The following is a 14,502-nucleotide window of genomic DNA, read 5'->3' on the forward strand; positions in this document are numbered from 1 at the left end:
AGCGGAGAGCCTCTCCTTCCTTGCTGCAGACTCTGGGGTAAGGGAAACCCATGATAGCTGTCTGGACCCAAGGGCCCTGGATGCTGCAGTCTGATCAGCACTTAACAGGAGAGTGAGGAGATGATTGTGGAGGGAACTTGATGGAAATTATTGGATGTTAGGCCACTCCCCTTCAATAAACTCTTTCCCCCTCTCCTCTAATCTCCACACACCTTCCAGTTCCTCAGATGAGGAGCCACTGAAGATTTTGCAAAGAAAAGGTATATACTCTAACCTATCCCTAAAAAGGATCAGCTGGGGAGGGATGATATGAGAGGAAGCAGAGGGCCTTGTAATAACCGAGGTAATGGTTGAATTGAATCTAGGATGGACACAGAGTGACGGGATTCAAAGGCAGTATGGGTCTGTGAAAGTGACATCTCAAGACTCACTAATGAATAGTCTTAGGGGACTTGGGAAATGTGCAGAGAAGAGTTATGAATGACTCCTACGATTTTGACTTGGATAACTATGTAGATCGTGCCATTTACTGAGCTATGGAAAACGAGAGGAGGAGAAGTTCTGGTGGGAGGGGAGGGAATATCAAAAGCTCATTTTGGGACTTGTTAACTCTGACTTCTGTTTTGAAAATATTAATTTATTTATTTGTTTGGCTACTCTAGATCTTAGTTGCATGTGGGATGTTTAGTTGCGGAAAGTGAATTCTTTAGCTGTGGCATGTGGGATCTAGTTCCCTGACCAGGGATCAAACTCTGGTCCCTTGCATTGGGAGTGCCGAGTCTTAGCCACTGGACCACCAGGGAAGTCCCTGAGATAGACTTCTGTTAGACTTCTAAACGAATATATCTGCTAGGCTATTAGCTATGAGTTGAGCTCTAAGGAGAGTTCAAAGCTTAAAATGTAAAATTGGGAGGTGTTAATACAGAGATGGGACTGGATAAGATCATCTAGAGAGCAGAAAAAGGAAAAAAGAAAATTCCAGGGACCTGGCAAGCTCCAGCATTTAGAGGGAGGAAGGAAGAGGAGAACTCAGCTAAAGACTTGGTTGTTGGTGGTTACTTTTCTTTCTTTATCTCAGTCAACCTTTCAGTTCAGTGAAACACTGAGGTGAACACAGTTGACCCCACCCTCCTTCTTGAAAGACTCTCCTGTTCACTTCCACGTCCCTGGTTTTCCTATCTTGACCTCTGAATGTTACAAATTTCATGTACTGTGTCCCTGGATTTCACTGTAAGGCTCTCTTCTCTGTCTATGTTCTCTATGTCTGCAAAAGAGCAACCATATTTAATCCAGTTTAATTACTTGCTTGATTTTTTTATATGATGCAATGAAACTATTTCCATTTTCACTTCACTGATTTTTTTTTTTTTTGGAAAGTTTTAATTGCTTAGTCGTGTCTGATCCTTTGTGACCCCATGAACTGTAGCCCGCCAGGCTCCCTGTCCATGGAATTCTCCAGGCAAGAATACTGGAGTGGGTCACCATTTTCTCCTACATTGCAGGAGGATTCTTTACCATCTGAGCCACAAGGGAAGTCCTAGTTATTTTATTACTAAAATTATTCTTTGTCAGGGAAATTTCAATGAAAGATTTACTCATATAATATTTCACTTTTTATAGCTTTACCCAGTGTGGTTATTTTTGTGCATGTGTATGCCGCTGTTATTTCTACCACATTTAATTTTCCTGAATCCAATGTTGTGGATCTAAATCTTGTCAAGAAGATATTTTTCTCTTGTCAATTTTTAATCAATAGCAATGTTAATAATTGAAGTTTTAAAAATTATACAGTTCAGTTCATTTCAGTTGCTCAGTCATGTCCAACTCTTTGCGACCCCATGAACCACAGCATGCCAGGTCTCCCTGTCCATCACCAACTCCCAGAGTCCACCCAAACCCATGTCCATTGAGTCGGTGATGCCATCCAACCATCTCATCCTCTGTCGTCCCCTTCTCCTCCTGCCCTCAATCTTTCTCAGCATCAAGGTCTTTTCAAATGAGTCTGCTCTCCGCATCAAGTGGCCAAAGTTTTGGAGTTTCAGCTTCAACATCAGGCCTTCCAATGAACACCCAGGACTGATCTCCTTTAGGATGGACTGGTTGGATCTTCTTGCAGTCCAAGGGACTCTCAAGAGTCTTCTCCAACACCACAGTTCAAAAGCATCAATTCTTTGGTGCTCAGCTTTCTTTATAGTCCAACTCTCACATCCATACATGACCACTGGAAAAATCATAGCCTTGACTAGATGGACCTTTGTTGACAAAATAATGTCTCTGCTTTTTAATATGCTGTCTAGGTTGGTCATAACTTTCCTTCTAAGGAGTAAGCATCTTTTAATTTCATGACTGCAGTCACCATCTGCAGTGATTTTGGAGCCCAGAAAAATAAAGTCTGACACTGTTTCCACTGTTTCCCCATCTATCTGCCATGAAGTGATGGAACTGGATGCCATGATCTTAGTTTTCTGAATGTTGAGCTTTAAGCCAACTTTTTCACTCTCCTCTTTCACTTTCATCAAGAGGCTCTTTAGTTCTTCTTCACTTTCTGCCATAAGGGTGGTGTCATCTGCATATCTGAGGTTATTGATATTTTTCCTGGCAATCTTGATTCCAGCTGGGGCATCTATGAGGTGCTAGGCCCTGAGGATACAGTGTTAATCAAAATGAAGTCCCTGCCATGGCTTACATTCTATTTAGAGAAACAGAAAAAGCAGAGATGAAGATGGAGAAAGTGGGAGGGGTTGTTGAGATGGGATGACCAGGGAAGGTCTGTGAAGAGGTATTTGAGCAAAGCCTTAACAAAGAAGGGGCGAATGAGCTATGGGAAGGTCTAGGGCCAAACATTCCAGCATAGGGAGCAGCTAATAAGAGGCCTTGAGGTAATAGGTTTGGGGTATTCAAGGAAGAGCAAAAAGGCCAATGTGACTGTAGGGCTGAGCTTGAGGAGAGAGTAATATTTGATGAAGACAGGGAACTAAAGAGAAATAGAGCATGTAGGGCCTTTTAGGCCATTTAAAAAATATTTTTATGTATTTATTTTGCTTTACCAGGTCTTAGTAGGCCTGTGGGATCTTCTATCCTCATTTTGGCTTATGGGGTCTTTAGTTGTGGCATGGGAACTCTTAGCTGCAGCAGGTGGGATCGAGTTCCCTGACCAGGGATTGAACCCAGGGCCCTCTGCATTGGGAGCGCCAAGTCTTAGTCACTGGACCACCAGGGAAATCTCCCCATTAAGACCATTCTAAGTATTTTGTTTTTAACTCTGAGATGAGAAACTTCTGGGGAGGAGTGAAATGGTCTGAAAAGCATTGAAAAACTCATTTTGGATGCTGTATGAGAACATTCTGTAGGCCAGAGGTTAAGAGTGGAAGAAATGAGAACAGCTAGGTGGCTATTGCAATAATCTTGGTGAGAAGTGATGGTGGCTTAGACCAGGGTGGGCCTGGAAAGGAGGAATATGGTCAGATTCTGAATGTATTTTGAAAATAGAGCCTAAGTGATATGCTAAGTGATATGACATGTTCATTGGGTCTCAGAGTCAGACACGACAGCAGCTGAACAACAATTAAAAGTGATATGCTGATGGGTTGATGTGGAATGTGAGAGAAAGAGCAGTGAAGGAGACTTGGAAGTTTTGAAGTGAAGCAGGGTTTGCTTTTAGACGGATAGGGTGGGGCAGTCATTGGAACTCATGCACTTGGTTTGGGCATGTTTTGTTGGAACTATCTTTAGTCCATGTTGGAACTGTCAAGTACAGCCCATGTGAGCCTTTAATACGCACTTGAATCCTCTGAGTATAAACATGCAGATTTCTGACAGAGAAGGTCAGGGTAGGGCTGAGATTCTGTGTTTCTAACTAAGTCATACCAATCCTGTTGGGCCTGGGCTACACTGAGTAGCCAGGGCAGTAAATAGTTAATTTCTAGTACATTCTAGGGCTCCAGAGTGATGCTGGCCTTGATGAGTTGGGAAATGGTCCAAATACAGAAGCCGTCCTTAACTGAGGAAGGATGCCTGTTATTTTTTACTTTTTAAAAAATTAATTTAATTGGAGGATAATTACTTTACAATATTGTGGTGGTTTTTGCCATACATCCACATGAATCAGCCATGGGTGCACGTGTCCCCCCATCCTGAACCCCCCTCCCACCTCCCTCCCTACCCCATCCCTCTGGGTTGCCCCAGGGCTGTTATTTTTCTTTTTTAAAGATTATTTTATTTTTTGGCTGTGGTGGATCGTCATGGCTCTAGTTGCGGTGTGCAGGCTTCTTGTTGTTGTGGCTGCTCTTCCTGCGGAGCATGGGTTCTGGGGGCTTCCGTAGCTGCAGCTTGTGGGCTCTAGAGCAGTGGTTCAGTAGTAGTTGTGGCGCACGGGCTTTGTTGTTCCACAGCATGTGGGATCTTCCCGGACCAGGGAGGGAACCCACGTCCCTAAAATTACAAGGCAGATTCTTAACCACTGGACCACCAGGGAAGCCCCAAGGATGCCTGTTTGCGAACAAGACTGAGAGGAGCTGTGAGGGAGGCTGGTGTGGGAGGCCTGCTCTGTGGAAGTTGGCCCCTAACGGACAGGGTTCCCACCTGCCACGCCTGCCCCTGCTCACGCAGACAGTTTTGCCACGGTGCTGAGTGCAGGACGATGACCCGGCCCAATGCCCTGGATCGATGCCGAGGGAAACTGCTGGTGTATAGCCTGGTACGATCTGGGGAAGGGGATCAGGGGCACCCGGCAGAGACCCGCCGCTCATGTTCTCTTCCTGACTTTTCAGAACCTGTTGGCAAAGCAAGGATTGCGGCTCCTACGGGGCCTGAGGGAGAGAAAGGTGCCAGAGAAAGTGGCGGTGGCCAAGAAGCTCCTGGTGAAATTGCGCTTCCTGGCCCAGGAGGTAATGCTTTAAGCATCCATTTTCCCACCCTGAATACCCTTTCTCCTAAGCCCACCAGGGGCCTTTGGGTAGGACTGACCTAATATTAGTCCTGTGGATCCATGCCCAGCCATAGGATCCGTTGCTCTGAATCGAGGACCAAGTTCCATTTGGAGCAGCTAAGGGTGTTGTACATTCTAGGACCCAGCAGGGATGCAGGGAACAGTCAGGATCTCTTCAGAAGAAGATTTGAGAGTACATTCCTTGGCATGACTTCCCTGGTCTGAAGCTCTGAACACAACACGTGGGAAGGGTAAAGGAAGTTCACATTTTTAGAAAGCTTCCTTTGCTAAGTATCTGCATGTGTTATCCTGTGTAATTCAACAGCCTTGGGAAGATGTACCTCATTTGACAAGTGCAGATACTAAGGCTTAGAGAAGGAAAGTGACGGATCCACCGTGTCATGGCTGGTTAAGTGGCAGAGTTAGCCTTCAAAGCCATTTCTGCTCCACTCTGAAGCTCAGTCATTCCAAAGGCACAGAAAGTTTTGACCACCAGAACCAAGATGTCCTTAGGATCAAAGAGTGAGGAGCTGGATATTGGTCTCAGGTTGTTTTGTTTTTTTTTTTTTTTTCAGAAAATCATATTTATGTATTTATTTATGGCTGGGCTGGATCTTTGTTGCTGCATATCAGCTTTCTCTAGTTGCAGTGCATGGGTTTCTCATTGCAGTGGCTTCTCTTGTTGTGGAGCATGGCCTCTAGAGTGTGGGCTCAGAAGTTATGGGACATGGGCTTAGTTACTCCTTGGCATGTGGGATCTTCCCAACCTAGGGATCGAACCGACATCTCCTGCATTGGCAGGCGGATGCTTAACCACTGGACCACCAGGGAAGTCCTTGGTCTCAGATCTTGAAGGGCATGTTGGAGTTTGGCAAGTATGAAAGGATAAAGAACATGTGCAAAGGGACAGCTGGAAAGCAGAATAGTGGAAGGAGAGGTTGGGATCACTGCAGAGAAATCAGGTTGGGAGGAGGGAAAACTAAGGAAATCAAGCTAACACATGCTCCAACATGGTGAACCTTGAAGACTTTATGATAAATGAAAAAAGCCAATCACAAAAGGGCAAATACATATGATTCCACTGATATGAGGTACCTAGAGTAGTCCCTCATAGAGAGATAGTAGGATAGTTATTGTCAGGCCTGGGAGGGAAAAATGGCAAGTTAGTGTTTAATGGCTACGGAGTGTCAGTCCTACTGATGAAGAAAGTTGAAGAAGCTTCTGGAGGTGAGCAACAGTGATAGTTTCATGACAATGTGAATGTCCTACCTAACTATACACTTAACAGTGGCTGAGATGGGAAATTTTACATTATGTGTGAGTGAAAGTGTGGAAGTGTTATTTGCTCATTCGTGTCTGACTCTTTGCAACCCCATGGACCGTAGCTCACCAGGCTCCTCTGTCCATGGGATTCTCCAGGCAAGAATACTGGAGTGGGTTGCCATGCCCTCCTCCAGGGGATCTTCCCAACCCAGAGATCAAGCCTGGGTCTCCTGCATTGCAGGAAGATTCTTTACTGCCTGAGCCACCAGGGAAGCCCATGTTTTGTGTATTTTAACATAATTTTTAAAAATAAATAGAGAGACCAGGAAAAAAAAAATAGTCCTGTAGGGGTAGGGCATCCAGGGGAGAGATGTCCAGGATGTAGGTGGCCAGATGGACCTGCAGTTTGGGAAGAGGTCAGGGCTGGAGATGGACATCTGGCCCGTCCATCCAGTGGAAGCTGTGGGAGCAGGTGGTCTCAACTCCAAGTTCACCACTGTAACCCAGTTCTCTGCCTGCAGCCCCAGCCGCCCCTCCCGGATGTGCTGGTCTGGATGCTCAGTGGGCGGCGCCGTGTGGCCTGGGCCCGGATTCCTGCCCAGGATGTGCTGTTCTCTGTGGTGGAGGAGGAACGGGGCCGGGACTGTGGGAAGATCCAGAGCCTGCTGCTCACAGTGAGGGGTCCTGGGGGGTGAGGGTGCTGGGGATTGGAGTGGGATGAGGCTCTTTGGGTGGCACAGGCTTTGGGGCGGAGCCACATGGTGCAAGTAGGAGTCCCAAACTCTCTATTTTTTTATTTATAATTGTTGGCCTCACCATGTTGCCTGTGGGATCTTAGTTCCCCGACCAGGGATCGAACTTGTGTCCTTTGCAGTGAAAGTGCAGAGTCCTAACCACTGAACTGCTAGGGAATTCCCTTAAAATTCTTTATTTTATTTTTTAAACTTTTTTTAATTAAAATTTTTTAGGCAAAAATTTTAATTAAAAGTTTTTATTTTGATTTTTAAACTTCTAGCGAATTAAAATGTTTCAATTAGAAATTTATTATTATTTTTAAAAAGTATGTCACATGTTGTACCACTTGGCAAAAAAATTTTTAAAAAGGATACCAAATTCTTAATTATCTAAAATGCCAAAAGGAAATTGTGCCTTTACCCAGGTGAGCTTTGATATGAGATAAACAGCAGATCTTGTCATCTCTGAGCATGAATTGGCCCTTCTGCTGACTAGGCTCTGACAGATGGGCTGGCTTATGAAAATGGGACTAATTAGTTGCTGATAAGTCCAGCTGATTTGGGGGCAGAATATTTCTAAATGAAGTGTCCTTGGGATAGACACCAGCAGGGGTCCCTGGTGGTGAGTTGTGACCTCTGGGTAAGGGACAGGGAACCTCATGTGCTGGGGATGAGGGGACAGAGGGCTGAGTGTGGGGTAGCAGAGTGCAGAACTCAGAGCATGGTTTGGGGTCTGGGGTTTGGGGCCTGGGGTTTGGGTCATAGGAGGTGGCAGTGTTGGGCACGGGGAGAGGGAGTGGAAGTTAAGGATGATGGAGTCTCAGGTGGAGGGCATGAAGAGGGTCAGGCACAGGGAATCTCCGCTCTTTGTTTTTTTGTTTGGTTTTTATTTTGGCCATGCTGCCAGGCAAGTAGGATCTTAGTTTCCTGACCAGGGATCGAACCCATGTCCCCTGCATTGGAAGTGCGGAGTCTTGACCCTGGACCACCAGGGAGGTCCCCAGGGAGTGCTCTTTGGATTAGGGATCTGGTGATACAGAGAGCAGAGGCCTGCCTCGGAGGAGCAAGATGATTGGTCTCACAGGGGTAGTAAGAGGTGGGGCCCTAACATGGCTTCTCCCTCTACAGGCACCAGGCGCAGCCCCTGGTGAAGTCTGTGCCAAGCTGGAGCTCTTCCTGTGGCTGGGGCTGGGCAAGCAAGCCAAGGCCTGCACTGCAGAGCTCCCCATGGACTTGCTGCCTGAGCCCTCAGCTGGGCTGCCCCACAGCCTGTACCGGGATGGTGAGTGGAGCTGGATGCTCAGCTGGGGATTCGGAGGGGTCTGAGGTCGGGGACTCCGGTGGTCCCTGAGCTCACACTGCCCCTTCTTTCCCTCCACCCCAGACTTCAGCTACTTCCAGCTCCGGGCCCACTTGTACCAGGCCCGAGGGGTGCTGGCGGCAGATGACAGTGGGCTCTCAGACCCCTTTGCTCGAGTCCTCATCTCTACGCAATGCCAGACCACGCGGGTGAGGGCTGGGCTAGGAGGTGGGTGGTGGAGGGGCACTGGGAGACGAGGTGGGTGGGAACTGAGTTTCTTCCAAGGCTCCCAGTCTCTCTTCTGCCCTCTATTTTGGGATGTTGGATCAGATCGCCCTGATTTAGGGGGTGATGTAGAACCAGGGGGTCTTAGGGGTGATGGGTTCTCCTGATACTACCTGCTGTTACCTCCCTTCCTGCACGACCCTCAAGGTCCTGGAGCAGACACTGAGCCCTCTGTGGAATGAGCTCTTGGTGTTTGATGAGCTGATCATGGACGGGAGGAGGGAGCACCTGCAGGATGAGCCCCCACTAGTGATCGTCAATGTCTTTGACCACAATAAGTTCGTGAGTGTGACCTGGGACCCACCTGGGTTCCCACCCCCAAGGACCCTCCTCTCCTCATCTCGATGTGCCTTCCCCGGGTTCCTGAGCCTCTCCTACTTTTGTTTTCACTGCTCTGCTCCCCGCAGGGCCCTGATGTGTTCCTGGGCAGGGCGCTGGCCGCCCCGAGGGTGAAGTTGATGGAGGACCCTTACCAACATCCCGAACTGCAGTTCTTCGCCCTGAGGAAGGGGCCCCGGGCAGCGGGGGAGCTCATCGCCACCTTTGAGCTCATTGAAATGGACTACAGTAGCGGGCTTGAGGTCAGAGTGCTGGGGTCTAGTTGGGACACCCTGTGGACCATTCCTGCAATTCCTCTAGGTCCTCTCACTCCGGGAATGTGGGCACGTCCCAGGGTTACTCCTCCAACTTCCTTACCCCCGGAGAATGCGGGCTGCAGGTCTGTCCTGGGGCCACCTCACTGGACCTCCTGACTCCAGGGAATACTCGAAGTAGACCTTCCCTCGGTTCACCTTGCCAGGCCTCCAACCCCAGAGGACCCAGGCTATGGGTCGATCCCCATGCCTCACACGCACATCCTCTCCCTGTACATGGCTGTGCCCGAGACAACCCCCCGCTGCCAATCTAGCCTTGCCAGATTCCTCTGGATTTCTGTCTCACCAGCAGTCCTCCATGTCTTTACCCTGAGTCCAGACTTGCCCTCCTCCTGCCTGATTCCTCTCTGAGCTCTGATCTCGTCTCCCTGCAGCCCTCAGTGCCCAGCGATGTGGAGCCCCAGGACCTAACCCTCCTGGCTGAGCCCTTCTCTGGACGCCTGTCCTTGCCACCCCACGTGCACCCGGTGCTCAGGGAGTTCCGTGTTGAGGTAGTGAACTCACATCCTCCCGCCCTCCGCCGATCTGGGTGTCCTTCAGTGAGGTACAGGCCCCTGAATCTCCCACTTCCCAACTTCAGGTACTGTTCTGGGGGCTCAGGGGCCTTGGCCGCGTGCATCTGTTCGAGGTGGAGCAGCCCCAGGTTGTGCTGGAGGTGGCGGGTCGGCGAGTGGAGTCTGAGGTCCTGGCCAGTTACCGTGAGAATCCCAATTTCACCGAGCTCGTCAAGCATCTGACGGTGGTGAGGACATGGGCTGGGGCCAAAGGGCTGGGCTGAGAAATGGATGAGATGATGAATCCCTGGATGTCATGTTAGATTAACCCAGGGGTCACCAGACTTTCTATAAAGGGTGTGTGTACTCAGTTGCTCAGTTGTGTTTGACTCTTTTGTGACCCCACGGACTGTAGGCTGCCAGGCTCCTCTGTCCATGGAATTTTTCAGGCAAGAATACCTGAGTGGTTTGCCATTTCCTCCTCCAGGGGATCTTCCCAACCCAGGGGTTGAATCTACATTTTCTGTCTCCTGCATTGCTGGTGGATTTTTTACCACTGAACCACCAGGGAAGCCCCTCAATAAAGGGCAAGTTAGTGAAGATTTTAGGCTTTGTGGGCTATACAGTCTCAGTCGCAATTACTCAACTCTGCTTTTATACACAGTCTTAAGACAAGGAAATGAATGAGTATGACTGTTCCAAGAAAACTTTACTTACAAAAACTGGCAACAGGCTAGACTTGGTTTATAGGCAATGATTAGCCAATGCCTGGATTAATCCGTGAACTGGTGGTGCTCTATTAGCTCTATTGATTGAGTGGATTAGCCAAAAGTCCTAAGTGTGAGTCTGAAGGAAGCTGAGACACCAGGGCTTAGAAAGATAAATACATTCTTTGTTTACTTTGTAATTACCATACTGTAGTGTGGGCTTGGAGTCCAATTCTGGTGGTGTCACTTAAGTGCTTGTCAAATCACTTGTCTGATTTGAGCTTTAATTTGTCTGCTTGTTTGTTTGAAAAAGGGACAGAAGTGTGTTATGAGGAGCCAGTGAAATAAAGGCTTTTTGATATTTATTTATTTGGTTTTGGGTGCACTGGGTCTTGGTTGCTGTGAGCAGGCTTTTCTCTCGCTGCAGCGAGCAGCAGCTACTCTCTAGCTGTGGTGACTGGGCTTCTCATTGCAGGGACTTTTCTCACTGTAGAGCATGGACTGGGCACTTGGGCTTCAGAAGTTGCCACACACAGGCTTAGATGCCCCACAGCATGTAGAATCTTCCCGGATCAGGGACGGAACCCTTGTTGCCTGTGTTAGCAGGTGGATTCTTTACCACTGGGTCACCAGGGAAGTCCTTAATGTTATTACTGATACGGTTGGATTTACATTTGCCACTTGGCTATTTGTTTTCTTCTTTTTTTTTTTTTTCGCTATTTGTTTTCTATACATTTCATTTATTTTTTGTTCCTCCTTTACTGTCTTCTTTGTATTAAATAGATATTTGTTAGTATACTACTTTAATTCCTTAGTTGATATTTACTTAGTAGTTGCTCCAGGGATTACAGTATGCATTCTGATTTTTCACCATCTGTTTCAGATTAATACTGATTTAGTTTCAGTAAAATAGAAATACTTTGCTCTATTATAACTCCATTTCTCCCTCTTTTCTGCTGTGATTATCACATATATGTAAAATAAAACCAACAATACAGTATTATAACTGTGTTCCCCCTCCCCACTCAGGATCCACTGATAGACATAGAATTTCTGGATTAAAGGCTATATATAATTTTATGGTTCTAAGTCTATATTAGCAAACTGAGTATTTCTCCTTTACAGAATATAACAACAACCTCGTGTTTCTGATAGCACTTTGTAGGCTCCAAATTACTTTTGTATCTGTTATGTCATGTGATACAATAGCCTTTCCAATCCAGGACTGTGTCTCCATTTTAGCTGGGATGACTCGGTGGGGCTGTGGACTTCGAATGTACATTTAGCTGCCTTGTTTTCTCACCTGTCTCCGCTGCGGCCTTTTCCTCCTCCCCAAGTGTGCAGAGATCCAGGTCCTCTCTCCCCCTCCAGGACTTGCCGGAACAACCTTACCTGCAGCCCCCTCTCAGCGTCCTGGTGATCGAGCGCCGGGCCTTTGGCCGCACAGTGCTTGTGGGATCCCATGTTGTCCCCCATATGCTGAGATTCACTCTCCGGGGTCAAGAGGATGCCCCTGAGGAGCAAGAAGAGGAGACAGGGGACCTGGTCCCCAAGGAACCTCAAGGTAAGGGGCTCTCCCCCTAGGGGCCACCAGACAGAAGTCTTCATCTTATTCCTGGCTGGGATGGCTCCTGGAGACCCTCCAGTGGGACATGGAGTCTGATTTCTACTTGCCTGTTCTCCTGGTGTCATGTGTCCCCTCTCAGGACAGAGGTCCCTGGACCCCTTCAGGGCCGATGGGACACCCAGACGGCTCCTAAAGGTGATGGAATGGGGTGGGGGGGAATGTATGGAGAAGGGGTTGGCAGGGCTTGGGGTGGTGCTGGGCTAGGGGCACTGAGTTCTTGCTCCCCCAGGCTCCTCTGAAGAAGCTGCCTCTGGGAGGGCTCCTGACTCAAGGCCCAGGGCTGGAGGAGGACATCCCAGAACCTGAAGAGCTTGACTGGTGGTCCAAATACTATGCATCACTGCAGGAGCTCCAGGGCCAGGTGGGAGCAGGGGAAGGTGTGGGGGTGGGATTTGTGGAGCTGGAGGCAGAGGAGGGTGAATCGTAAGAAGAAGGATCTCATCAAACATGGAGCTCTACAGATCTGCAAAACTGTTACAGCCATCTTTGCTCATCTTTGCCACAGTTTGAGAAGTTGGGGATTATTAGCTCCATTATCTAGAGCTGTGTTGTCCAACAGAAATGTCACATGAGCCACATATGCAATTTTAACTTTTGTAGCAGCCACATATTTTAAAAAGTGAAAGTAACCGGTTGAAGTTGATTTTTAATAATATGTTTTATTAACCTAGTATATCTACAATAGCATTTCAAGAAGTAACTATCAAAAACAATTAATAATGAAATAATTTACAGTCTTAATTTATACTAGTTTTTGACATCCAGTGTGTAGTTTACACTTGGAGCACAGCTCAGTTTGGACCAGCCACATTTCAAGTGCTCAGCAGTTCCACATGTAACTGATGGTTACATGGCAGGACTACATGATAAACTAAGGCTTTGAAAACACAAGTGGGCTTACCCAGCTAGAACTTGAACTAAAGTTTCCCAGCTCCCTATCCTGGGAAAGGGGTAGATGAAGGAGGTGAAAGGAAGGGAAGGATCTCTGACCTGCCCATTGATTTCAGGCCAACTTTGATGAGGATGAAATGGATGACCCTGGGGATTCAGGTAAGAGATGGGCTTTCTTGCTCTTCCTCTTTCTGTCTCCCTCCCTTTCCCAACACCATGCTTCTTTCTTTCTCTCTTTTTAAGACTTATGTATTTATTTTTGGCTGTGCTGGGCCTCTGTTGCTATGTGCAAGGCTTTCTCTAGTTGCAGCTAGTGGGGGCTCCTCTTTCTTGTGGTGCCCGGGCTTCTCATCCTAGTGGCTTCTCTTGTTGTGGAGCATGGGCTCTAGGTACATGGATTTCAGTAGCTGCAGTGTGTGGGCTCAGCAGTTGTGACTTGCAGGCTCTAGAGCGCGCAGGCTCAGTGGTTGTGGTGCACGGGCTTAGTTGCTCCACGGCATGTGGGATCTTCCTGGACTAGGGATCAGATCTGTGTCCCCTGCATTGGCAGGTGATTTTTAACCCCTAGGTCACCAGTGAAGCCCCACACCAGTTTCTAATGGGGCATTTCTGCTATTCCCAGATGGGGTTCACCCCATTTCTGTGGATGGGGAAGCCCACGGCCAGAGTGAGCCTGAAGTCAAAGGCTCTGTGTCCCAGAAAAGAACACTCGCCACTCTGAAGGTAACTGGGTGTTGGGAGAGGGAATTTTGCTCGGATTCCGAGACATCGGGCTGTCACTGAGGCCCTTGCCTTTCAGATTTACAACACCTCCCTGGAGGAAGAGTTTAACCACTTTGAAGACTGGCTGAATGTATTTCCCCTGTACCGTGGGCAGGGGAGTCAGGGTGGAGATGGAGAGGATGAAGGGTCTGGAAAGCTTGTGGGCAAGTTCAAGGTATGTTTGGGGGAGGACTGGGGGACCAGGGAGCACAGACGGGGATGCAGGAGGAAGTCTCTCTTAGCAGTGTTTTTTCTGCTCCCCACTCCCATCCCACCCAGGGCTCCTTCCTCATTTACCCAGAATCAGAGGCAGTGTCCTTCTCTGAGCCCCAGATCTCCCGGGGGATCCCACAGAACCGGCCCATCAAGCTCCTGGTTAGAGTATATGTTGTAAAGGTGAGCATCCATTGACCCTGCATGCCTCTAAGTCGAACAAAGGTAATGTACACAAAACCTACAGACAGAAGGGATCGGAGTCCAGCTTTTTCATTTTTCAGGTGGGAAATCTTAGGCACAAAGTTAAGAGACTCCCCATCGTTACACGACTTGCTCATGGCAGAACCTGAATTTACTGCTTAGATCTTCTGACTCCTTATTCATAGTTCTAGTCTCATATTAAAAGAATGGGGAGAGTAATTCCAGGAAGAGCACAGTCCACAAAGCTTCGTGATGGCCTCCCACCAAAGCCTTTGTACAGGTCTTCCCATTGTTGCCGGATTTTTTTTCACTTAAAAGAAAAAATCAATCATTGAATGAATTAGCCATTTTTGGCTGCCCTGGGTCTTCACTGCTATGCAAGGGCTTTCTCTAGTTGGGGTGAACAGGGGCTACCCTTCATTGCGGTGCACCGGCTTCTCAC

The 14,502-nt window shown here is 48.0% G+C and overlaps 1 protein-coding gene across 3 annotated transcripts in view; it reads left to right on the forward strand.

Annotated features, from left to right (window-relative positions):
- The window catches only part of LOC120868666 (fer-1-like protein 4), a 45,308-nt gene that overhangs the window by 8,569 nt on the left and 22,237 nt on the right, over nucleotides 1-14,502 (forward strand). For 2 of the 3 annotated variants that reach the window (XM_040247449.1, XM_040247451.1), the window contains exons 20-35: nucleotides 4,609-4,696; nucleotides 4,770-4,886; nucleotides 6,712-6,864; nucleotides 8,053-8,206; nucleotides 8,309-8,433; nucleotides 8,657-8,791; nucleotides 8,917-9,090; nucleotides 9,537-9,653; nucleotides 9,743-9,904; nucleotides 11,735-11,927; nucleotides 12,070-12,125; nucleotides 12,220-12,351; nucleotides 12,998-13,040; nucleotides 13,504-13,604; nucleotides 13,681-13,818; nucleotides 13,923-14,039. In XM_040247449.1, coding sequence (XP_040103383.1) covers nucleotides 4,609-4,696; nucleotides 4,770-4,886; nucleotides 6,712-6,864; nucleotides 8,053-8,206; nucleotides 8,309-8,433; nucleotides 8,657-8,791; nucleotides 8,917-9,090; nucleotides 9,537-9,653; nucleotides 9,743-9,904; nucleotides 11,735-11,927; nucleotides 12,070-12,125; nucleotides 12,220-12,351; nucleotides 12,998-13,040; nucleotides 13,504-13,604; nucleotides 13,681-13,818; nucleotides 13,923-14,039 — 2,005 coding nt within the window. The remainder of the gene's footprint in view (nucleotides 1-4,608; nucleotides 4,697-4,769; nucleotides 4,887-6,711; nucleotides 6,865-8,052; nucleotides 8,207-8,308; nucleotides 8,434-8,656; nucleotides 8,792-8,916; nucleotides 9,091-9,536; nucleotides 9,654-9,742; nucleotides 9,905-11,734; nucleotides 11,928-12,069; nucleotides 12,126-12,219; nucleotides 12,352-12,997; nucleotides 13,041-13,503; nucleotides 13,605-13,680; nucleotides 13,819-13,922; nucleotides 14,040-14,502) is intronic. The other variant, XM_040247450.1, reaches the window with a different exon arrangement.

Source organism: Oryx dammah, unplaced genomic scaffold, assembly GCF_014754425.2.
Source record: "Oryx dammah isolate SB20612 unplaced genomic scaffold, SCBI_Odam_1.1 HiC_scaffold_10, whole genome shotgun sequence".
Lineage (NCBI taxonomy): Eukaryota > Metazoa > Chordata > Mammalia > Artiodactyla > Bovidae > Oryx > Oryx dammah.